This window comes from Nansenia antarctica (assembly GCF_963989245.1).
Source record: "Nansenia antarctica genome assembly, chromosome: 3".
NCBI lineage: Eukaryota > Metazoa > Chordata > Actinopteri > Argentiniformes > Microstomatidae > Nansenia > Nansenia antarctica.
The window spans coordinates 44,362,727-44,389,680 of NC_137688.1; the positions used below are offsets into that span (position 1 = coordinate 44,362,727).

Genomic DNA, 26,954 nt, shown 5'->3' on the forward strand with positions numbered 1-26,954 from the left:
GGGCGATAAACAGGCTGTCGCTTTTACGCCTGCCTGCGCACAGTGAATCCTCCGCTCCCAGTGTCTGTTAACGGGCCTCACATTAGCATCTGTTTAGCATTAGCATCAACGTGGCCTGGGGGGGACTGCTTAAAAGTAAGGTGGCTATCCACGGACGTTCCTGGAAACAACAACAACAACAACAACAACAACAACAACATCAACACACATCCAGCCACTCCTCATTTATCTTACTTTTCATTCACAACCTTCTCGTCCCTCTGAAGCGATTCTGTTCTCCACATCATACATAAAGATATACAATAGAATCAGGACTAGTGCGGTGGGTGTTATGAACGCTACTGAGCAGAGATGTGTTTTGAGGAAAGGATGCGCAACACATGACGGATTGATATGCTGCACATCTCTTGTGGCTGTACTCTATGGTGGCCGTAATGTGTAATGTGTGTATTGCAATGCTCCACTGCTCCGGCAGAACAGGCTGAAGTTTAACACAATTAGAGAGAACAAAAGAGTGCTGTGCTAACTCTCCATGGGATACTCTGTTGTTGTCATATTACAGCTTGTTGAATGACCCACGCCTGCGCCCTTCTCTACCCTGTCTCTCTCTGTGTCTCTCTCTCTCTGTGTGTCTCTCTCTCTCTCTCTCTCTCTCTCTCTCTCTCTCTCTCTCTCTCTCTCTCTCTCTCTCTCTCTTTCTGGTGGCAGAAACAAGTGGCATTGTGTTTTCATGCTTAATTGGCTTAATTGGTTTAGCGGCTGTGGAGGTTTTAATGACGGAGGGAAGGGGGCTCAGAGTAATGAAGCCAAGGGATAGTCTTTTTGTCTTCACCTCGACGGGGCCTCCACTACAATGGGCTCTTCAGCCAATCAGAATGCCACAAGCTGACCAGCAGAAGAACTCTAGTGAGGAGAACACTGTTAGAACATTGTTCCTTGCGTGCTCATACGTCACATCGTTCATTGACCATCTCGGTTACATTGTTGCTTCATCCATTAAAAACACATAAAGAAACTACTGTTTCAGCAGCCATTAGTCCATATGAACCTAACCCTATTTTTTTTTTTTTATGAAAATGAAAATGAAAAAATCCAGGTATGAGGAATGAAATCCGTTAAACAATTAATCCATGCCTTAGTGGATTTCAGTCAGACAAACCTCATGTAATGACTGTCAACATACACACTATAATCATCTACATGGATCTGTAAGATGTAAGGCAAAATAATGGATCGGCTTTGGAGAGCTCGTATTGTCATGACAACCGAGAGCGAGGCCATGATTGCCTTAAAATAATATCAGGACACGCCCTTCCCTTCAACACCTCCCCTGCCTCTTTGTCAGTCACACAGTTGTATACAGTAGTCATCGTCCAAACCTGCACTACTTTGTCCCGAAAGCACACATTATGTTCCTTTCACAAATGTTTGTCCTGTAACCCTCCCCTTCACCACCCCCCTTTTATATTCCCTCCATAAACCACACCACAGCTTGTCCACAACCTTGCCACATCTAGAGTGTTCTGGTCGATTCCTCATGGCGGCAATACACACCAGCCACAACATTGTACAATTATACAGTCCACCCTTCACTTCACTTCTAGTGTATAGCATCGTTATCCCTTCTCCCAGAATGTCATCAAAACTGAAGGAAGGTTTTTCTTTTAGAGAAGCTGAATGAGTAACAAAAGAGCTTAGTTTCCTGCCAGGACGGCAGACTGAAAGCACACTGAATAGAGGGAAGAGAAGAAAAGACATGGCCTTGAGGGAGAGGAGGATGGAGCCTTGATTATGTATGCAAAACTCCACTGCTTCCAGATTAAGTTGTCAAGGTGGACCCTGGGGCGGGGGAGTGGGGTACAGTATGTGTGTGTGTGTGTGTGTGTGTGTGTGTGTGTGTGTGTGGGCGTGTGTGTGTGGGTGTGGCTGTGGGTGTATGTGGGTGTGAGTGTGTGGGTGTGTGTGTGGGCGTGTGTGTGTGTGTGGGTGTATGTGGGTGTGAGTGTGTGGGTGTGTGTGGGTGTGGCTGTGGGTGTATGTGGGTGTGAGTGTGTGGGTGTGTGTGTGGGTGCGTGCAGATGTGTGTGTGTGTGTGGGCGTGTGGGTGTGTGGGTGTGTGTGGGTGTGGCTGTGGGTGTATGTGGGTGTGAGTGTGTGGGTGTGTGTGTGGGTGCGTGGGTGCGTGCAGATGTGTGTGTGTGCAGAAACCACCACAATCTCTCCCAAAAATAAATACTCTACATTTTAGTATGTCTTGTGGAACCATTGTATGAAAGCGATAATGCCCTTGAGGTTGTGATTTATCATCAATATTGTCACTGGGGCTTCCAGCACTCCACTGCATGTTGTCATGACTAACAACTACTCAAGACAATATTGACGAGAAATCACAGCCTTGATGGAATTGCTTAAGCACATTACTTTTGATGATTCATTGTTTACAGTTAAAGTGGTGTCATCAAGAGTGGCACTGATCTGTTCTTATATGGAACTAAAGAGCTTATGGATGACATGTTCAACTCCTGAGAAGAGGTGGTAAAGTAGTGTGAGAGTTTTTGAAAACAGTTGCACCAGAGACTTTAGTTCTCAAGGTCAGTTGGCTAAAGATTTGTTCTCCGTGTGTCCACTAGAGGGCCGGGCATCATTCCATTTGATCAGTCTCCTTACTGTTGCTCCCAGTGGAAAAATAATCAAATCGATAAATAGTTTGGGAGACAGTATCCTGTTTTTCTATTTCTATCTATATTGTGACCTGATTGCAAAAGCGAACATTTATGAAGCCATTTACTTCCCAAATGTGTTGTCATATGTTCTGAAAAAACAGACATAAACTGTTCTTTCATTGTTTCAAACAAACAGAATCCACTGAACAAAACCGCCCCAGCAGGAAATGTAAGAGGCCATTTTCTTTCTTTTTTTCGACTTCTAAGCGATTCTGCACAGCTGTTTGAAAGTTTCTAGTTACATACTTATAATATCATTCTACAGTGGTTGTGTGGGTTTAAGCCCCCATTACAGTGACTGATCTCTCTCTGTAGACCCAGAGCACAGAGAAAAACATAAAGACAGTGCTTCATGCGAAAAGCATCCCCCCATCTCTCAAACAAAAAAGCCTCTTCTCCTTTTCCCTGGTGAGATCAGCTGCCAAAACAAACCGGTGCTGTGATGAATGTAATAAATATGATCGATGGGATATCTAGTGTTGCTGACCTCACACCACGCGCCAAAGTCCAGAGAACAGGTGCTGCTCAGATTTATGACCCCCCCACCCCCCCTCCCTCTATCTTGACTTCCTCTCTTTCACACAGAAATGCTGAGCCCCGCTGATCCCCCCCAACACCCCAACAGCACACAGACTCACACACACTCTTTCACTCTGAGCTATGTTGAGCCCCCAACACCCCAACAGCACACAGACTCCTCACACACTCTTTCACACTAAGCTCGGTGAGCCCCCCCCCCCCCCCCCAACAGCACACAGACTCACACACACTCTTTCACACTGAGCCCTGTTGAGCCCCAGCCAGACTGCTGAGCCTCCAACACACTCCAACACCCCAGCAGCACACAGACACACAGACACACAGTCACTCACAGACTCACAGTGTGGTTTAGAGTTGCATTTTGGATATCTAGCACTTACACTCTGTTAGCCTCTCCTAGGCTCACATTCACAGCCTCTCCTAGACCCACATTCACACACACACACACACACACACACACACACACACACACACACATACACACACACACACACACACACACACACACACACATACACACACACACACACACACACACACACACACACACACACACAAACAGACACGGATATGCACACACAGTGATAAAAGAAGCCCAGAACGAGACCACATGCAACGTGACTGTGCAGTGTCATATCACTATTACATAATGAGGCCAACACTTTTCCTCTTCATAAAGATGTCAGACAGGGTTGGCAGTTATTGGACTCATCTACTCTACGGGGAGGCTGTGAGGGAAAGCAGAGCTGCAGTGTATCTGTGGACTCGTAAACAAGCTTAATTGACTGTGGCGCTACTAAGGGACAGGAATGACAGGTAACAGATACATATCCTCTGACTTGCGCATGAGGCGACTTTCAGACACAGCTACTCTCCTTTACTGGGTTAGCATTGAAAACATTTGCACTATAGGCTACATTACAGTATACAGTACTGTTTGCCAAATCAAAACAATTGCACAATCTTTGTAATCATTTATCAAATGATCAAATATCAATTGTAGCTATTCAAAACACCAGCTTTTCTTGATAAGGTGTATCCCAAAATGTTTCTTGATCCCAAAATCTCTCTCTCCCCCCATTTGCTTTGTTCATGTCATTCCCTTTGTTTGTTCTGCCACACAAGGCTTGGACTGACCCTGTGTCCACCCTTCAACAAAGTGAAAATCATAACTATTCTTAATCATCCAACGTTGCACATTTGCTAAGCACATTTAACAAATGAGAAGGTATTTCCTGTCCTCTGTTGAGGCAGACTGTATACACAATGATTATTAAATCAGAAGTGGGGATAAGGCCACAAAGCCCAATCAGGCAGAAAAAGAGACCTTATTTCCCATCACTGAATCACTTTGTTACACGCTATTCCCTTTCAATTGGGTAATCAAAAAGTATGGCTGTCAGTCTGCCAGTCAGGAAGACACTATATGGACCTCCCGCCCTGGTTCAAAGGGAGGCACTACACTCCCTCCTCCCTCTCCCTGTAGCCAGTGAAGATTGTACCCCATTTCCATATAAGGCAGACACAGTCTGTGATTACCCATGCAGGAGTCTATCTGTTGGGATATCTAAGGGCGCTTTGGGAGAGCTAGAGATGTAGGTTGATGATTATCAGCACGTACCAAAAAAAAAAGCCTTGAGAGGTTTCATCCATAATAATCAAAACACAGGGATGAAACCAATTTGATTCCAATTGACCCAATTTAATCCCCACCATTTAAATCCGCACCATAAACGTGGATCTGAATAATCGAACCCTACTTTCTCTCTCTCTCTCTCTCTCTCTCTCTCTCTCTCTCTCTCTCTCTCTTCCTCTTCTCTCAAATCCCTCTCCCACTCAAGCCCCTCTCGACAACATGAGTGTGTGCCGGTCCTGAATGGTGCGGTTAATAGACCTATTTCTTGGAACAGCGCTAACTTAAGCTGTGGGGATCAGCCAGATGAAAGGAGATTGGACCGGGAAGAGAAACAACCTCTCCTGGCCCAGCAATACAAAGGCTGTGGGGAACAGCATTGTGTAGGACAGCCGTGTGTGTGAGTGTGTGTGTGAGTGTGTGTGTGTGTGGGGGGGGGAGTGGGGGGGGTAGAACTAATTATAACTCAAGTGAGATCACTCCTCCAGTCCTGGAATGGTTTGTGGCTGGGGCTCTGTGCTGAGTGGAACCAACGGTAACCTGAGGGTATGCACCCACCCACCCACTACTGCGCACATACAGTACCCCCCTCTCCTTCTCACAATCACTGGGGCACTTACACTGATGTAGCGACACAGCCTGGTTGGGGGGGGGGGGGGGGGGGGGGGGGGGGGGGGGGATGGGGAGGGGGGTAGTCAAGGCCAGAGCAGAGACCTGTAATAATAATAAGAGTTCAGGAGAGATGGGGGAACAGAGCTCTCCATCTCTCTCACGTTAAAGCTGTCATCCACATAGCCAGCTCCCCCCCCCCCCCCCACTGCTCCACCATCACATCAATAAGGTGGAAACAGGCTCCCCATCCCTTCTCAGCCCCAACACACTAGGTATGGGCCATGAATACCAGCACAGCCCCCAGCCCAGAGCACATGCCTCCAGGCCACCCAGACCATTCCACAGAACACTGTGCCCTTATCTTTATCAGTGCACTTGCACAACACACCTACCATACCTTACAGCAGCTAATGGTGTATACACTAGAACGGTAGAAACCATTGTTCCTTTCTATTTGTTAAATGTGGGGCAACACTATTCAGTGAGAAAAAGGTTTGAGAATGACATTGACGGTATGTCTTGTTTATTCGCAATAACATTCCTGAGTGTAGGCGGTGAACAGAGTCATCAGTCTATGTCTATTCAGCCATGTTAGCATTCTCCGGAGCTCTCTGTCTAAACTTCGGCTCTTTAGTCTTCCATCATCCCACCCGTCAGTACAGTGAATGGCCAACATTAAACGTTCAGGGACAGGCGCTTCAGGAGAGGATCGGTTGTCTAGACGCATTCTGTTCTGCAGCCAATCAACAGTGGCATGGCAACCTTCAATTTCCACAGCTTCTCCCCGCGTCTTTATTTCCGCAAGCTGACAAACAGAGCGGCGCCGACTGTGAAGTTGTTATCCTCTGTGGTGTGTGACAGCGAGATGGGAGATGAGCGGAGATGGGCTCTCTAAAATCATGTTTTCATTCCTTTCATGAAAGGCGGGAGAAGCAACGACCAGTCTCTTTCTCTCTCACAGTGTGTGTGTGTGTGTGTGTGTGTGTGTGGTGTGTGTGTGTGTGTGTGTGTGGCTATCTGTATGTGCGTGTGAGGCTGTGTGTGTGTGTGCGTTGTGCGTGTGTGTGTGTGTGTGTGTGTGTGTGTGTGTGTGCGCGTGCGTGTGTGTGCTGTGTGCGTGTGCGTGTGCGTGTGTGTGTCTGTCTGCCAAGGAGCCAATATCTGTCATACATCCAGTGGAGACCAGTGCCCAGTGTCCCTGAGGGGTAATGGAGGGGGTCCCTGGGGACAGATACTGTAGCCTCCTGTCCTGGGTGTCCTTAATGCCCTCAGTCTGCTGAATTCTGATCAGCCACTTACTGTACTTTACCTCAGCCACACAGGGAGAGTTACCCCTTAATCAATGGACTTTGTTTCTCCATGAAGGACACTATGTTCACCGGGGGGGAAGGACCAAAAATAACCCAAGGTTATCATCGAAGGTGAACCGCATTTTCACATCGATGTCAACTGTCAGCTGTCTTGCTGATATTCCCAAACCCAAACAAACAAATGAACAAATACAATTCAAAATGACAAGAAATTAATTTTTAAAAAAGAAATCCACTGCTCTCTGGAAATGGAGTGTTTGACTGCCAACCCACTTTGTTCTATCAGCAGCAGACTGAGACATCTGCCATTAGGCCACATTAGCCATGAGGCCACTTTAGCTTCATTTCCAATTCACTGACGGAGCCAGATCGATGCCCTTGATTCCCATGCACAGATGGGATTAAATGGTCAGATTAGAATGCCAACAGGTTCTCAAAGTGCACCCACCGTGCCCATGAACCCATACGCAGTCAGGCAGAAATAATAGGATTTTTCTCAACTTAGCTCTTCACATAAACGATGATCAACAGTAGGGTTACACATTAGGAAGTGGTCAGCTGTCACATAATACTCCATCATTCCTTGATGGAGGGATGAGAAGTGGATGAGGAGTGAAGCCGTCTTCATGGAAGCTGACAACGTCTCAAAAACAGTCTCAAGTAACAAAAGACTGCCGTCTAACTGTATAACAAGGTATCCATCAGCTCAGTCATTGTGGATTGTAGCCAGTCCATATAGTAATGTACAGTATGCTAAGGTACATGTTGATATTTGGAATTGGTAGATTCATTTGTTGGACATTTAAATGAATGATACATAGCCATTGATTGTTGAAGATATAACTTATATTGTGTATATGCCTCATGAGCTACCTCATAGGAACCCAGAATAAAAGCTTTTGCTATATTGTCTGTAAACAATGTATAGTTTTAAAACATAATTAAAACGATTGCATCCATAGCTCTGTCTATGAATTTAAGAGTGGTTACATTTCTGTAGCCCAATCCCGCAGCTGTTAACCCCGCCCCAAAAAAGTGGTGGGGTGACCTCTTTAATGTTTTTTTTAAATCCCAGACTGCCCCTTTAAGAACAACCTATAGTGTGGTATTCTCCAGTGATGTACCCTCATAATGGCTTTAGCAGTTAATTTGGATTTCCGGAGCTGAGAGAGGCTGTGTGAGGTCAGTAAATTTACCCAGGGAAACTGGGGTCCTCCTCTCAGGGATTTGTGTGTGTGTGTGTGTGTCATCTCAGAGATTAACACAGCGAACACACTATTCCCCTCACTCCAGGAAGAAGAACAGAAAAATAACCAAACACACGCCTCATCTGTAATAACTCTCTCTCTCTCTCTCTCTCTCTCTCTCTCTCTCTCTCTCTCTCTCTCTCTCTCTCTCTCTCTCTCTCTCTCTCTCTCCTCTCTCTCTCTCTCTCTCTCTCGGGAGACAATCTGCCTCATTCTCCACAATGCTCCTCTTTCTGTGAACACAACTGGCAACCTACTCTGTAGAGCTAAAGTCATAACATGACCCACATGTTGACGACATTTCCCTCTAACAGGATCTCACTATTGACAGACCCAGGTAGTGAATGTCTAAAATTAATAATGTAAACTCTTTGGTTGTCATTCCAGCTGAGACACTAAAGCCCTATTCGGACGGGACTAGTATTATCTGGGGACCTCTTGTAATTTTGTAATTACCCCCAGACGTCTGTGTTTAAGGCGCTTTTACCAGGTGTGACAGACAGGGTTACATATTGAATCCCAGGTATGAAGGACTCACATGAGGAATACTAAACATTATTAAATGAATCTAATAAATGTTTTCTAATCACACACTATTAAAGTTTTGCAAAGACAACTTTGAGCTAGATAAAGAGTCAGAGAGAAAAACAGAGAAGGATAGATATTCAGGAAAGGAGGGAACTCAGGAAGGAAGTTTCTGGTGGTAGAGTATAGTACTGCATGTGTTACGTTAGAGGAGAAAGGGAGAGGACAGGTCAGAGCAGTTGGGGGAAGAAGTAATGTGGTCAACTCCATCTTAATTCTGACAATCATGTTGATGATCTCAAATGAAACCTGTTCTCCATGAGTCCATTTGCTGAATTGACTGTGTTCAAATCAAATTTAATTTATAATTGAAACTTCAACATTGCACTTTTCCTTCCCACAGGTCCTCTCCCTCTCTCTCTCTCTCTCTCTCTCTCTCTCTCTCTCTCTCTCTCTCTCTCTCTCTCTCTCTTCTCTCTCTCTCTCTCTCTCTCTCTTTCTCTTCTCTCTCTCTCTCTCTCTCTCTGTCTCTCTTCTGTCTCTCTCTGTCTCTCTCTCTCTCTCTCTCTCTCTCTCTCTCTCTCTCTCTCTCTCCATCTCTCTCTCTACAACAGGCAGAGTTGAGTGTGCAAAGAGGAAACGGTAGTAGTGTAAAGAGTCCGTACCTGTGTATCCCAGGGAGTTGTCATCGTCATGTTCAGTTGTGGGGCCCGGGGCAGGCGTGGCCCCTTCGCTGGCCCCGTCCTGGGTGGCAGCGCCCGTCTCTGTCAACAACAACAGCGCAGGCACTAAGACCCCTGGCACCACACTCTCCCTGTCCCCGACCCTGGTCATGGTCGTGGCCACAGCCTCCAGCCCTCTTCCCCCCTGGCACACCACGCAGAGGCACCACACACCCAGCAGTGCCAGGCTCAGAGGGTGCCCAGCAACCCCCACCGCGTGCCCTCTACGAGAGCAGCCGCCGATCGCCACCCACATCGTCCACGTCCCAAGATCCAACAGTGTCCCTCCAATGGCTCTGTCAGCAGGCTGACCGAGACCCCAGTATGTATCTCAGAGTCAGGTCAGTTGTAGTTCATAGATGTGTTCATAGAGGATGCTGCGTGTGCAGCAGAGAAGAGATGTAGCTCTCACTAGGAGAGGGCTGAGAGACTGAGGGGTTGTCCCCCCTCCTAGGCTCAGTTGGAGTGTGTCCCCAGGCTGTGTGTCACGGTGGTTGTGCCATGTGTGTGTGTGTGTGTGTGTGTGTGTGTGTGTGTGTGTGTGTGTGTGTGTAGAGTGGGAGTCTCTCTATCATCCCAACAGCCACTGAGCACTCCTGGGGGAGCATATGGGTAGGACTGAGTAGGGAGGACCAGGGCACTCTTCCCCTGATTAAGAACCCCACCCTACCCACACACACACACACACACACACACACACACACACACACACACACACACACACACACACACACACACACACACACACACACACACACACACACACTTGCAGACACTTCTTCATATTCACCCAATTAATTGCTAATCAGTCCTTTTGATTGTATTCCCCTTCCCATTACTATTGTGACTGTCTGTTCAGAAGTGTGACAGGTCTAGGCTGTGTGACAGGCTGCTGTGTGTGTGTGTGTGTGTGTGTGTGTGTGTGTGTGTGTGAGGGCGGGACAGGACGGGACCGGGCGGGGTGGGGGCTAAATGGGGGGCCAACTGTGCCCTTTGCATGGGATAAATCAGACTAGGCCATGCCCTCTCTCATTGTGGAGAATTGACAGGGTGTTCATTTGTGGGAGAGGGGGGTAATGAAATGAGATCTAACCGCCCCCACCCCCTAAACCCAGCCACCCACCCACCCACAGCTGACTAAAAGGCAGTCTGTCGATTATGTCGGTTTTCACAATGAGCTCTGGCATCAGTTGGGATAAACGGCAGACGGGGAGACAAGAGAGTCCATTGGAGAGCACTTTGGATCACTGGAGGGTGGAAGAATCAGTGTGACCCCCTGTTTCCTACCCTTTATCTTACCTTTATCTACAGGGGCCTGACAGTAAGAAGCAAGAAAGCACTTTTAAACGCAGGAAACTCTTCTCACAGAACAGAGCCGAGCTGAGCTAAGCTGAGCTGAGCTGAGCTGAGCTGAACTGTGCTGACCCAGTTACTCATCCACCATAATTGCTGTAACAGGACTGGAAAATATCCATGGTAGCACATTACGTTTCAGCCCTGTGGTGTGTAAAGCTTCCTACGATACATTGCACCAGTTTGGGGGAAAATGGGTCAATAACAAAAACGTAGCGTAGAAATATTAGAGAGGCGTTCCACACAAGTGGAGCGATCCTACTCCCCACTGTTCCTAGCTGTAATTAGCTGTAATTAGTGTGAAGCTGTGATAGTTTAAGGGACCCCAGGTGGGCCTAAATCCTGTTAGCAGACTCTTCTCTCCTTCAAACAAGTGGACAAGACTGACAACACCACGGGAGATGGGAGAACAGTTTCTGTACGTCCGAATTCTTCTTATTTTTCATCATTTTCATTATTTTCTTTTATTTTCTTACTCTTTTTAAAGTATGTTCTATCTTGAGCTCTCATCCAAAACACATTCCAATGTAGGCCTTTATACTTGCACTGAATAGACACGTGGCAATACAAGGTAAATTGAATTAATGGACTAGAGCAGGTGAGACAAAAAGACACACAGAACGTGCATATGATGGACACATATAGACATATAGATACAGATATGATATGATATGCAAGCTCAACACAGAAGGGAACACACACATTCAGGGAATCAGAATAAGTATGTCTGTTGGTCTGTTGGTCGGTCTGTCTGTTTGTCTGTGGATTTTGTGTTTTTGACACATACTGTATGACAAGAGTTTCAGGATATACAGAATACCTTGCATAGTTTAAATCTTCGAGATAATGTTAATTGCACCCTGGCAACATCTGCTTCAGTTGACAGCCAATGTGACAGAGAACGTAGCAGAACACGTGGATGGCATTTACAAATGACTGGAGTTAAATACAAACACAAGATAACATTTTGTTCATTATTATATATATATATATATACAGTATATATATATATATATATATATATATATATATATGTATATATAAGTATCATAAATCATCTGAATATCTTTAGGACCGTAACAATTTAACCTCCGTTTCACTTCTAAAGGTGCTACAATATGCCATGTCTTATTGTAGGTAGGTGAAAATAATGAGTCTTCAGATTTCACATCGCCTTCTCACCGCAGTGGAGAAGGGTAAAGGCTTCATCATCTAGATTCTAGAACTTTAATAAACAGGATAGGCCAGTCCTTCATGGATCTCTTGATGCCTCTACCCTCCGTTTCATTGCCCCACTGCTACAGCAGCCTTTGCGTCGGCCTCTTCCCTTTCTCTCTCTGGTCTGCATCTGTTTCCTTGTGTGGCCCCCACTCGCTCCTTCATAGGGTGGTCCGCAGCCAGTGCTCCAATTAAAGCGCAGTTCAGAGCTTATTAACAGGTGGTGTACCCAGACGCCCCAGGGCACCAGGACAAAAAAGACTGAACCCCTCTTCTACCCCACTGCCCCTCTCGAGCCACAGCTCAGCACCACATCTCAACTCCCCTGTTGACTAATTACTGAAGACCCATGTGCTGATAACCGATATTGCTCTCAAACAGATACAAAGACCAGCCCCTTCACTTCCCCCAAAACCGCCCCCCCTCACCCCACCCCACCCCACACTCCCCGGTCCCTACCCAAGCCCCTCATCTGCCAGCCAGCCCTCATTTCCACAGACCAACACCAAAAGTGCAAAACATGTTTTCTGGGTCGCTGTCCACTCTGCATGGACCTACTATTTGGCCAGGGCACTGTTTTCTTTTTTAGTTCATGGCCACACAACCTCGGCCACAACCAGGGCCCTAATGTAGAACACAAGTTCACTCAATTAGCCAGAAAACTTGTAAAAACAATCTGATATGTTTTTTCTGTTAATTAATTAAGATAGCAACACTTCGATACAGGTTGTTGGGAGTGTATAGTCATCTATAACACTAATTATCTTGCTCTAAAAACTGAAGAATATTAAATGATTAAAAAAATACAGTATTAGGAGAGTAAAATGGCCAACTCTTTAATCCAGATTTCTGGAACAGGCCCCAGGACTCTACAGCCCCTGCTCCATGTTTACTGTCACTTTGACCAACTCTTTTAAATGTTTTTAGCTAATTATTTGAACTGTAGACCATTTATTTTGAAAAGTGTAGGCAGCAGTTTTCTTCCAACAGCACTTCCATCCTCACTATTGCTATTGAACATGACAGCACGACTGACATCTTTCTTATTGTCCGCTCTCTTTGCTTAGCTTGACAAACACAAGCAGCACATAATAGATGTGAATGAAGAATCTGGATGAACTGTCTGGCTGCTGTGTCATTGTTATTTTGTCATATTCGGCAGCGGTTTGGCCTTGGCTGGCCATGAAAGTGATGGATGGGGTTTAAATGATAAATGTGTTTGTGTGTGTGTGTGTGTGTGTGTGTGTGTGTGTGTGTGTGTGTGTGTGTGTGTGTGTGTGTGTGTGTGTGTGTGTGTGTGTGCGCGCGCATGTGCACGTGTGTGTGAGGACTGACACTAGGGCTTATTAACAAAGATGATTGTTGACTGGTTGATGAGTCCCTAAACACAGCTTGATAAGAAGGACTACAAATGATCTGAAACTGTGGTTGCAACTAACTTCAATGTCACAATGTGTTCTTTAGCAAACTGAAAAGCAAAAGCGCTGTAGTTTTTGTATTGTTTTTCTCCTCAGTTGTACATTTTTTTGCATTGTGCATAACCAATCACTGTTGTCAACAGAAAGTACTGTATCTGAATAAGATTACGTCCCTTTAATGGTATTTGCTTTAGTAAAAACAAATGAAAAGAGAGAAGTGGGAAATGATATTGTGTATTGCAGACAGTTGTGTCTGGCTTCTTCTACCACCACACCCCAGTGCGCTGTCTCACTCATTTCCATTTTGATTACACTGTTTTGTGTTTTACTCAGGGCCATGCATGGCTAATGGGCTTTTAATCAAGTCTGGAGATAGAAAACACACACAAAGAGCATGCATCGCTGGAGGACAGCAATGGAGGGAGGGAAGGAAAGAGAGAGTCACATCGTAAGGTTGTAAACGAGAAGCGACTCTAACCACCAGAGTAAAGATTGTTGTTAGTATATGTTTGATGTTAGTGTAACAGCGTAATCATTAATTTAGACAAAAACAATGCAAAACGAATGTATTGGTTGTGTTTAGTCAGGACTTAAGAACCATTTGGCTGCTGGCTTACCTATTGAATGTAACATATTCATGGTTATAATAGATTTCAGTGTACTGTTAAACAAACACACCACCATTTCTTCAATTGAATACATTTTATTTGTAGATTGAATAAGGTACAAATAAGAGCTGAAAGCATGTGTTTTGTAAAACTAAAAAGTAAAAAAGTACCCTCCAAACCTTAAGATGCATGGTCAAATATGCACTGTTACACAGTTGCAGCTGAGGGAGCAGACACTCACATATTCGCACGCTCCATTGACCATTGTTCACATACTGTAATAACACAATTATGATTGAATTGTGAATTAAATGTCCTTACGTTGATAAGTGTTGTCTTAGTTTCATTTTCGATTGGCCAGTACCAACAGTTTTATCACAAACGACAATGAACATTGTGAATCAAGTTGAAGCAAATGAACACTAAACGTTGTCATGGAATAGAATGTAAATGCAATATATGCAATCAAGTCTCTCACACACACACACACACACACACACACACACACACACACACACACACACACACACACACACACACACACTGAAAATGAGAGTCACTCCAAGGGGGAGGTCCAGGCTCACAGTGTATGTAACAGAGATAATGAAAGGGAGAGCGACAATGATCACCCTGGGGAGTGACACCACCACAGACCCTCTCTTCTGGATCTCACTGTACTGTCTACCCTGTGGAGAGGAGAGAGTCGCCCTCCCCTCCAAACCATATTACACCCCCTTTCTTTCTTTCATCCATTCTCTCTTTCTTTCTTGCTCTCTTTCTGTTGGAGTGGGAAAGGTGGATTATGCATATGAGAGCGTCCCTGACCCTCCTCAAAGCCACACAGTATGTATGCCGCTAATTACCTCAGTGGGGCCTCTGCAGGCTTCGCTGGGGAATCCTCTTTGTGTTCCTGTTATCTATGGAGATGGTCGGTGAGAAAGTGAGCAACAGGGTGGTTGGAATGGTTTCAGTAGGGTTGCAGCCATAGATACATAAGTCGTATGATCTTAGCTTGTAAAATGAGAGCTTCGTATATTAGATTAGATTAGATCCAACTTGTTATTGTCATTGCAGAGTACAAATACCAGACAATGAAATGCATGAAATGCAGTATATACAGTATAAGGATCTGTAAGAAAGTGTCTAATCATGATATAATGATCTGTGTGTGTGTGTGTGTGTGTGTGTGTGTGTGTGCGTGCGTGCGTGCGTGCGTGCGTGCGTGCGTGCGTGCGTGCGTGCGTGCGTGCGTGCGTGCGTGCGTGCGTGCGTGCGTGCGTGCGTGCGTGCGTGTGTGTGTGTGTGTGTGTATACTGTCCACCTCCAGGTGCTGGGTGAATTGATTGCAGTAGAGCCTGGTCTACAGGAGACATGTGCTGTGTATGGACTCCCCTACGCTATGGGTAACATGAATCTCCCCTCTTCTCCATTTCCTCTCCATCCTTGTAGAGATGCTATCCTGACCTCGTCCTCTTCCATTGCACACACAACATAATCACACATCAATGGTCTCACTCAGAGACAAATCCAAATGGTATTTTATTTGATTAGAAACAATTGTGTAAATCTCTCCAATACTGACACTATTATTCTCAGTAAAACTGACAATTATTCAGATTCAGGATATTATTACTTTTCGGGTGAACATTTGGTAGTGTTTATATAAGTATTTAAATAAACAACTGAACAGAAACAACTGAATCTTGATTCTGAAATTGAAAAATTATGTGGTGCAATTAGTTATTGCTGAGAGTGTGTTTTTTCCAAGAGCTTGAGATTTGAGTTGTGATAACTAGATAATTTGATGATTAGATGATTAGAAACATAATTATTCTCTTCCAATGATTTCCAATGACAAAATCCTACTGAAGCCGAAAGAAAAACCGCAACTTTGACATTGCCACTTCTAGGCTGGATGGATGACTTAATTTGCTTTAAAGACGTTTTGTGCTGCCTGTCTTCTCATTCAAAACCATTTTTAAAACTGTACCAATTCCCTAGAAAAACATGCCTGGATTCCAAGTTGGCGTAGGAGTATACTCTTTTCCTTCTGAATGATTTGTTGATAATTGTGGTAAATTAAAAAATCCAAATGTCAAGGAAAACATATATCATCTCGTTTTACTGACAGATTTGCCCAGAGCACAGGGAATAACCACAGAAAGAAAACTTATGCTAGACAGTTCCAGAATAAACAGTGCTGATTGGCTTGAGAAGCAGTAAATGTCTCAGGGTCACTACCCTGCATTACCTTGTAATAACTCAATCACTCAACCCACAGCACTCAACAGAAACACGTCTAAAAGCTACAGATTTCACAGACTAAAGATCATGCTTCTGTACTCTACTGGTTTGACATTCCTTATAACCATCTGTAATCGGAGGAATGTATGGAAATGTTCCATTGAATCTTATAGAGATTTCATTTTTGTATCTTAGCATTAAGCAACAGGACTGTCGTAGTGCTCCTGCACAACCTAATAGTTTCTCTGCCTGTAGTGTACTACAACAACAACAACAACAACACTGTCACAAGTGAGAAGCCTGCGTGGAGTTTGAACTTGCATTGACATCCCTGAAGAGCTAAGACAAGCACTTTCTGAGTTGCCAAAACTCCAGATGTCCATCAACACTGCATGACATTTTCCATCACAGCAGCTGTACAGAGAGAGAGAGAGAGAGAGAGAGAGAGAGAGAGAGAGAGAGAGAGAGAGAGAGAGAGAGAGAGAGAGAGAGAGAGAGAGAGAGAGAGAGAGAGAGAGAGAGAGAGAGAACAAGACCCAGACCCCATGGAGAATGCATCTCCAACAGGAACAAATGGGGGCCAATGGGGGTTTGGAGATTGGAGTGGCATGGAGTGGCCAAAGTGAACAGCCATACAATACTTGTAATCCATTCACCACCGTGACGGATGAGCAGCTTGTCAGCAAACACAACCACCGCAGCTGACAGACTGCATGACCTTCTCTGACTTCCTCCCACTTACAAAATGTAACACCAGCCCCGAGCACCAACGAGCTGCTGTTATTTTTGTATATCCACATTAAAGCGATCAGGCAAGCGAAAACAACAAAATGACAGATGAGTGTATGATAGGCAGAATTTTTCAAAGATTCGCTTGGACACTTCCTCCTTTCACTTTTTCTAAGTTCCAGTTCTTCTCTGCAGTTACGTAAGATGAAGGTTTATTTTTTCTCTTGAAGGCAATTTGATTAAACATTGAACAATGACAATTTTGACAATAATATTCCCTTTTGGTGACTGCCTCATCTCCTTTATCAGAGAACTGTCAGCCTCCATAATGCAAACCAATCAGCAGATACCATGTGAAGGGAAAAGTGAAGTCATGGATTTTCCTGCTCCATTAAATGACTTGAGGGTGCAGTGGAGCGTACACTATGACTCAAACCTCATTTCAGTTTGTGACAACGTACGATAATAGCGTTTAGCAGTTCAACAGCATGGTTTGGGGATTTCTCTGCCCCTGAGCCAGATGAATTGACAGGATGAAAGACAAAAGGACAGACAAATGCAGGCATGCACATGTGTGGGACCAAGGTAACTAAGACTGGAACCAGGGTCTGCCAGGATGTGCTATCGTGCTAAGCTAAAGGCTAGGCATCTACTTGGGGAGCCAACACATGTCTTCTGGCCTCTGACTAGGTCACCCCTCACACGAGTGTGTTCACCAAACACACCAAGACATTTGTGCGAATGAACAGTGTTAAGAACCAACATCTAGGGGCGAGTTGCTTTTTTGTAAACAGTGTCTTCACCTCAGTTCTGCTCCCACTAGCATCCCCTCAACCCCCCCCTCCCACCCCCCCTACACCCCCCACCCTGGAGCCTCTGCTGTCACTAGCTGCGTGGCTGGACCACAATGGAGGGGAATTCTGCAACTTTTAATTAGTGAGTCAGACAGAAGAGAAGAGAAGACGAGCCTCTCCACTGACTGATGGATCACCTCGTCTGTCTTTGATGTGATGACATCCAGCCCAGAGTTCATCCCCTGGCACTCCCATAAATCTCCCCCTTCTGAGAGGCTGTGTTATGATCCAAACAAACGAGAAAACACCACATGTACCTATACTGATTTAGCAGTGTTTGCTAAACAAATGTTCAGACATGTAATTACCTCTCAACTCCACTGTGGCTTACCCTGACCTTTGAACGAATACAAATTAGTCATTATTCATTTTCAGAGGCAGACAAATGAATGTGATTTCCGTTCAAGTCGATTTCAAGAGGAGCATCTTGGTCTTGACTCTTTACTAGAGCGTGGTGTTTCCATGCACATAGGCAAGCAAGTACGACAAAATGAGACTTCCATATGTGCATTGTTACGACTATACGTATATCATCATGAGTGTTAGGACCTTTCTTCAAATGAAAAATACCATGCTAGTCCAAGAAGGTGTGATCCAATCCTGAACCACAAGCCTACATCATAATTCAAATGTTTTATTGCAATATGATTATGGTATGTATTGCTGAGACAATGTCTATTTGACTGTAGTAAATGTTGTGTCCACGTGCTGACATTGTGGACTTGTGGCATTTTGTTCAAGACCAAATTGACTCCCAAACAACCAAAAAATCTAACTTTATAGACCAGGAGGTGTCAGATCTTTGGTCTATAAAGTTTAATTTTTGGGTTGTTTGGGAGTCAATTTGGTCTTGAACAAAATGCCACGAGTCCACAATGTCAGCAAGTGGACACAACATTTACTACAGTAAAATAGACATTGTCTCAGCGATACCATAATCATATTGCAATCAAAACTAGATCCAATAGTTTAAGATCATATTTAATTTAATTTGAACATTTGTGTAATCATAACACACTTAACTAACACATGAAGGAGACTTTCTTACATTTTTAATAACCTAATTTCTTACTTTCAATTCACGTAAACCTCTCCTTCCCCATCTGCAACTGACAAACACTGTGGTGTTTTGCTCACAGCAGTTTAGAATGACTTTTTAGGTAATGACTGTGTTCATTCTTCAATGAACGCTTATGTCACAGCTCAGTCTCCATCTGATCTGAAGTCAGGCCTGGTGAACAAACAGGAGACACTATCACTCCTCTCCAGACTCGCTCCCTCTCTCTCTCCCTCTCCCCCTCCTTCTCTCTCTCTGCAATCTCTCTCTCTCTGTCTCTCCCTAGCTCGCTCTCATGGATCTCTGCTTGTCAGGGGAAAACATGTGTATGCAAATCTGAGGGGAACGCAGACTCAATATTCACAGTCAAACGAGTGCGTGCAGATAAACCATAAAACCAACTCATGTTCTCAATATGTCCACTACTGATTACACATGTAAATGAGGCTGTGTGAAGATGGAAGTAACAGGGCAGGCGGCGCCTGGCCAAGTCTCCCCTCTGCTATCCTGAAGAGAGAACTAAATGATCTCTCCTACGCCAGACGATCAATACCACAGCATAGGTAGCAGAAGCTGTGCCAACGCCTTGATGGTCTCTGCTACATATCCACAGATGTGCAAAGTAGCTGGTGAGAGACCACAGAGGGGTTGTAAAGGGAGAGGCCAAATCTGCAGTCTGACAAGATAAGCCTGGTTCTTTAAAACTGGAGGTAACATCAGTTCACAGCTGTAGAGTGTAGATGAGTCTGCGTCATCGTTTAGCCCGTGGAATGGCTTTGATTTCCCCAGAGTGACATTGGAGGGATCACTAGGAAACTTTTCATGTTTCAAAACAGCAATATGAGCTATCATCCCTTGCTGAAATAGGCCAGGGATTATGGTTTCAAGACGTCACTATCACACCAAAAAGGAATGTAAGATGATACTTGTTAGCGAGCCAGAGGAGAATGAGTTGCCCCTTCGAAAAAATGGTGTTCCTCTCTAGGTGTCTTTTGAGTCTTTGTTGCTGCTATGAACGATGTGTTAAAAAAAAAAGATGGATTGTGTGAGTTTGAGGAAACTGAAGAAGGCTGGAAGTAAAGATATGTGTTTCACCTGAGGGAAGGTTTGAGTGGGAGTTGAAATTCTAAAGGGATCCTGAAAGATTTACAACATGAGAATGTGGTGTACCTTCTCTGGTAGATACGCCATATATGTTCTTGTCCTAATGGAATGTGTAGGTTCAGTGGTCATTTAGCAGTGGATATTTTTCAGGACACTACAGTATACAAGAAAGTCATACTAGAACATTTCAACAAATACACAACCATCAAGAGGACGTCCCCATTCTCACAACATTCTAATGAACTCTAAAATGACTCTTTAAGACCCTGCACACTTAATATTAATAATGTAATAATAAACACCACTCCTCTCTTTCTAACACTGTCACGTCACCATCAATACTTGTTATCACTTGCCAAACCGTGCCCAGCGGCCCTTCACATGAATGACAGCATAATTATAGGCTGAAAAACAATTCAGAGCGTTTCATAAGGGTTATGTATGCAACTCATTTAAACGCATAATACCGTCAGAGAGGGATTTACTATCGCTAGACGGATAGTTATCTATCATTCCCACAACTATCAATCAGTTTCCTATATATTTTCTTGACAGTATCATCACTCATTACAATCACATAAGTTATACTGAATGTAAAAATATTAAATATACACATTGGAAATCACAGACACTGTATCTCCATACTCCAGGGTATGGTTACTAGATGCATTATGACATGCATGAAATATAACCACTGGAGAGAAGCCTCATTCTGGCACACAAGCCCTAGAACTCATATGGAAATTGTATCTGATCTAGCATTCATCTGGGATGAACACAGCACATGAATAGAGTTACGCCACTGTCTTAGTGCACACTAAATAACAGGCTACCATTCCCCTTTTACAATATCGCTACTTTTCCATGGGCTTATATCAATCCTGCTCTTGTGGGATATACTGAGTATTTTATTACTTTGCAAACCCTGTCTCTATTTCCACTCTCAATGGATCAAATGTCAGGTATCCAGGCAGAGAGCTTGAAGAGATTATGAGGAAATAGATTTGATCAAATTGAAGAATATTACTCTTTTCACGTCCATCTTCAGTTGATCCTGCTTGGCCTTTATGAAATTACTGTCTGATATCAATAGAGAGAGAGAGAGAGAGAGAGAGAGAGAGAGAGAGAGAGAGAGAGAGAGAGGGATGAGAGATGAGAGAAAGAGAGAACAAGACCCAGACAGAGAAATTCAGCCTTTGCTACAATATGTGACAGCAGCTGGTGAAAGCGGGAACAAGTCAGCAACCGACCACATGTTTTCAGTGAGTAATCCCCACGACAACCTAGTTAGTGTAGAGTAGTGGGGATTACTCACCGAATCCATTGCATTGACATATGTTGGCTTGATTAGCGAGTGTGTCATTGAGTTTCAACAACATTAAGATAAAAGTCTGAACATTTGGTCGGTTGCTGACTTGTTCCGGCTTTTACCAACTGCTCTCATATTATGAGGAACCACCCATGAACCAATGCCAAAGTCTGCTTGTATCATTCTCTTATCCTGACCGTACTGTACTTGTATTGAAAAGTATTTGAAATACTATGTTGAGCATTCGCTGGAACCTGCCTGGAGTGGAGTGCCAGATGGGCAGGGTATTTGCACTTTTGAGTTGCTAAGCAACTCAATTCAAAACATTTTTTTAATCATTTTAAAAAATATATATATAATCTTTTTTTTTTAAACAACAACACTTGAAACCAGTATATATTAAAAAAAAACTCAATGGCAGAACCACATAGTAAATTAGCAGAAATGATCACATGACTGTCCAGAGAGTGCTGAAGCACAATGGTTCACGTCCACTACAAAGCGGTGGTATCCTCTGACGCATGGGAACACTGAGGCAGCACCAGACGGCCAGAGGGTATGGATAGATCATAAATTCAGAGAAGGACAAAAAGACAAAATGGGTCTCTCTACACGCCCCCCTGTCATGGCCTCACATAGCCCCCTTCCTCAGTCACACACTCACCCTACAAAATCACCACTATTTATTAGTGGCAGGTGACTGCCTGGATGGAGGCCCGAGCACTGATTGACGTGCCAAGGGATATTGCATTACCATCTGTTAGGCCAGAACTCATTGAGATAATACACGCACTAAAAAAAAGAATATTTTTGGGGAGAGAAACTAATCACGTCGTCCTTGAAAGTAGAGTGTAAAAAAATGGGTCACGCACCATACTGTCTTTAACAAAATTGTCCATGCTTTGTCGCCATAAATCTAAAAGTGTTGTAAATCATACGAGACATCCACAACATTTTTGTTACATTTATGTGTTTTAAAGGGGAAGAGGAAAATGCATGACATGGGTGTCAGGACATCTGGTGCTAATATGTCCAGTGGTGCCTTCATGTGGTGTGGGACTATTTCTGTCCTGTTTCCACTGGTATCCTGCAGCAGTAGTGTATTATCCATAGCAGCATTACTGAGAGGGGACTGTACGTGTGACTGGAGAGAACATAAAGACAGAAGAAAACCAAAAGGGAACCTAGCAAATACTGTAGACTTAGATTGACCTTATAAATCTGTGTATTGTTAAAGTGGTGGGAAAGAGTTGAAACATATCCTTGTATAGACTTGACAGTTCTGTACTCTCTTGCAGAGTGTTCATGTGTATAACGCACTGTAGGTAAAAATAATAATTTGTCTCAATTGGTTTCTGATTTTGTTCCGTTGTGATTGTAGCATGCATCACCCTCTTGACCAGAACTCTGAGGTCCAAGTGTACTGTACCTACCTCTCTAACCCCAAAAAAGCTAAAATTCATCAGCTCATAGCCGTGGCTTTACTTTACATAGCAATGTGCAGTGCACATCACTTTTGAAGAGAACAGCTTTTTTCCTTTTTAATTCTGTATTCCCAATATGGTTCATGCAACACATCCCCCTCAACAGTAGTGATAATCGGCCAAATTAGGTGCTATTTTTGGTAAACGTCGCAGTTGTAGTTCAACTTAAACACATTACATACTGCAACCTCATTGGTTATTTTTATTTATTTTTATTTTTATTATTATTATCATCATCTGGTTCTTTATGTTTCCATGTGCAGTGCCACAGTCTGACACCACTCTGAATAATCATGAATCTGTTTTCATCCACACTCGTTATTTCATTAGTCACACAATTGCAGGGGAAAATTGGCCAAAACAAAAGCCTCATTCAATTTAGCCTCTTTTCAAAAATAAAGATTCAAATGGGGGAGCGAAGCACAATCGCAGCGGTCTTGTCTCTTTCCAGATTTCTAATTAGTAGATTCATTAAAGAGAGGCTCATTTGCGCTTTTATAGTCTGGGCCCCCACTGCCAGTCTTCATTAGCCTTAATTAGTCTCTGTGCCACTGCTGACCTATGAGTCTGCACTCTTTGACTGGCAGCCTTCATTCGCTTTCCACTATGCTAACACTATATACACTATTCTTAATTCAGGGTTAGGCACAGCACTCAAGTTGAGGGGGGATGAGAAATAAAAACGGTCAAGACCGTTCTTTTACAACTTGAGTACTGATTAGGCATACTGTATGCATAGGGGATAGGTTCAGGTTATGTATAGAGGCCCGATTTGATTATAAAGAGTCATACTTCCTGTTTAGCAGCCTGATTCGATAGTGACCCTCTGAATTTCCCGCGTACCCAGCGTCCTGCTACATCATCAGACTACTGTACCACTCTACTCAAGCTCACCCTATGAGAGATGGCGTTGCAACTGAACGACTAGCACACTCTCAGTCTACAGTATGAGAGACTCATAGTCGCTCATACCTGGAAAGCTACTGTAAAGTACCTGAATGGTATTTTCGACATTTTCCCAGAACTATCGTTCCGAAAAACAGACGGGTACCACAAGAAGAGAATAACATCACAAAAATCCAACACTTTTTTAAAAAAAAAAAAGAAAAAAAAAATCTGCAGTGACATGATAGAGTAGATATGGCAAGAAGCGAGAACTGTTTAGCATTAGGGTTGTAACCTACGCTTGGCACCGAAATTCCTCACCCTCTTTGTGATGTCAACCCGCATTGACTTCAAGCGGAAAGAAAATCTCCCCTCTTGCTATGTGTTGTGGAAACAGCTGGATTGAATATCTCCCCCTCTCACACATGTGGAACATGGAAGACAAGACACGAGTCTAAAGTTAACCAACGTGTTGTCAGGAGGAGTGCACCACCAGCATGACGCTGCTGTGATGGCAGACAGAGCAGGACACTGTTGTGAGGAAATGGTGTGTGTCAATGCTGTGTCAGCGATAGAAGGATGCTGATGCACACACAGACCTCCCTGGTTAATTTCATCTCCAGGCAACCACTGACACAGCTGGAACAGTAAAGCCGCAACCATGGCAGCCAGACAGTCAATATACTGTAGACTGTAACCGACCGAGTCTCTGTATGCAGAATGAGTATCTTTAACAGACTGTAAGCTGCCTATTCACTACAGAATGACAAAATATGACACTCCAACAAATGTTCCCATTACAACACGAAGACCAAAGCATGTATGGATGACATACACGTTCAACGCCTTCACTAAAGAATGTCGGGCGAACATTTCATGCACTTTGGACACGACCAAATATCAAACACGTTCAGATATTGAACAAGATGACGCGATCATCGCGCAGCCTGTTGAAAGGGTTCAAAGAACCTTTCACATTACCCACGTTGTTGTCCCCATGTCCCAAAAACGTTTCTAGAAAGATTGCAGCGAAGGCCGTGTGATGTGAAAGGAACTTCAAGTATCTAAACAGAGCATTCAAAGCACACTGTAACTATGTTGTTGGAAGCCTCTAGAGCAAATTGCGTGAGAACTGTGGTATTGGGAAACTGAGAACTGCTGTAGTGGGAAAACAACTCCCTTAAAATACCCTTTTTGTCACCGGGGGTGCAAGGCCTCGCCTACAATTATCACTTCATCAATGGACGGGAGAGGAGAAGAAAACAAGACGCTCGGCGCGGGCCACAGCTGTCCTATGTATGTCCTTGAGACTCCACAGCTCCTCCTTCGTCTAGAGTGGTTGGAAGCTCCATGACACTGTGGAGAACAGTGTGCCTAAACACTGTGCCTAAACAGAGTGCCCTAAAAGTAAAGGCTTTGGTCTGTATGAGGTGTGAGGCCTCTCCTTCGGTTATAACCAGCTTGTCCACCCTTTAGTGGCTTCTGGTCTGTATGAGGTGTGAGGCCTCTCCTTCATTTATAAACAGTACTCAAGTTGTAAAAGAAAATCAGGGGGGATGGTGGATTTTGTCATATGGGACAATTTTAGCATCCCCACAGTGTCAGTGACTTCAGTGGCAGTGACTTGGTAAAAATGTCATCGCATGTGTGCGTGCCCCCTCGCCCACAATATTTTACTCAATATGCGTAAAACTAAATGTTGAAATAGCAGTAATACCACGTTCATTGATAAAATGACAAAAGGGATGGAAAGGGGGGATGGCAGTTTTAGAAGGGGGGTGATTTTTACCGTTTTTATTTCAGAGGGGATGCCATCCCCCCTCATCCCCCCTCAACTTGAGTGCTGGTTATAACCAGCTTGTCCACCCTTTAGTGTGGCTGAATACCAGTCACAGTGTCCACTGCTATTATGTATTTCAGCAAACTGAGGGAGGGAGAGTGCTTCATCAGCAGTGACTGATTGAGTGAAACACTGACACCCTGTCCTTTATTTAGAACTCATCCTGTCAAACACACAAGCAAACGTGTTCAGATTCGGTGGAAGAGGTTGGTTTCCCTTGTGCCATTCATTTGTCATAGAGCATACCTAAAGGATAGCATCGATGTCAGCACCTGCAGCACAGAATGTATCAAATATCCGATGGGAGTTGCATGTTGAGTGAAATGAAATGTTTTGAAGATTCAGTCATTGAGCAGCATGTGTTTCTGCCCTGCTGCCCCCATCTAACCAACCTTTTGGTATTAGCTCTGGGCTGCTACACTGCACAAGTGTCAACTGTCATCTCCAATAAGGCTCTAGACATCTCACAATAGGGGCGTCTCAGTCATTAGCATATCATTATCACCCCTGTCCCACTCAATCTCAGGCCTGTGTCCACACCTTCACTCATATTTCCACCTCACTAACACACATTCTCCTATTACTGTTGCCCTTCTCCCTTCAACATCGATCAGACAGAAACACCAAATGATTGCCCAACATGAACAGCATCAAAGGCACTGCTGCCCCTAGTGGTAGAGAAGAGGAAATGCCTGAGAAGAACTACATGCTTTTTTACAAGGTCTCGGTTAATGAATGTACACTGTAAATCCAGATGTGGAAAGCAGGATGTTTGAGTTTGCTAACCTGTGTGTGTGTCTGGGTGTTTGTGTCGAATAAATATTAAATGAAAGCTAACTAACCAAGGAGCATGACAAAGAGAGAATAAAACTTCAAGGGGCAGCCCCTTCTGATGTTTAACCTCACAGGACCTGCTTTAGCATTGAACAACCCCTGACCTCTGCAGATCCTGAGAATCCTAGAACCCCCTGCTTTTGCTCTAGGCCGCGTCTTTCAGAGCTTCATATTTATGGACTGTGTCTGATCGGCACTGTCCACCTGTTTTTTCACTTCCCTTGCAAAAAAAGAGTTTCAATTCCTCCCATAATTCAAAACCTGCACACTTGCTTTCCACCCCATTGGAAAAAAGACTCAGACTCAAAGAGCCTTTTTTTCTGAGAAACATTGATACAGAGAAGATCATTTATGAGCCGCCAACAATGAACAATATAATTGTGCTGCACACTGAGGCAAACAGCCACAAACAGATGCAGATTTCTAACGACACGCATAATTAGATACAGCCATGTATTTGCATATGAGAGAACATTTCAAATCGTAAGTTCTTTATTGATATGGACAGAGAGAGAGAGAGAGAGAGAGAGAGAGAGAGAGAGAGAGAGAGAGAGAGAGAGAGAGAGAGAGAGAGAGAGAGAGACAGAGGGAGTCAGTTGTCCGGATTTCTGTACACGGCAGCAAATTGAAGATACAGATAACATCGACAGTACCAGGATGCCTGCATGTGCTCCCTTGCCCTCCCACCACCCTCCACCCACCCCC

The 26,954-nt window shown here is 44.1% G+C and overlaps 1 protein-coding gene across 1 annotated transcript in view; it reads right to left on the reverse strand.

The window, feature by feature from the left end:
- robo1 (roundabout, axon guidance receptor, homolog 1) overlaps positions 1-26,954 on the reverse strand; it is a gene marked incomplete at its 5' end in the record, with an annotated part of 237,583 nt that overhangs the window by 163,679 nt on the left and 46,950 nt on the right. The window contains one exon of the mRNA XM_080527703.1: positions 9,256-9,354. Within this exon, the coding sequence (XP_080383829.1) occupies positions 9,256-9,354 (99 nt within the window). The remainder of the gene's footprint in view (positions 1-9,255; positions 9,355-26,954) is intronic.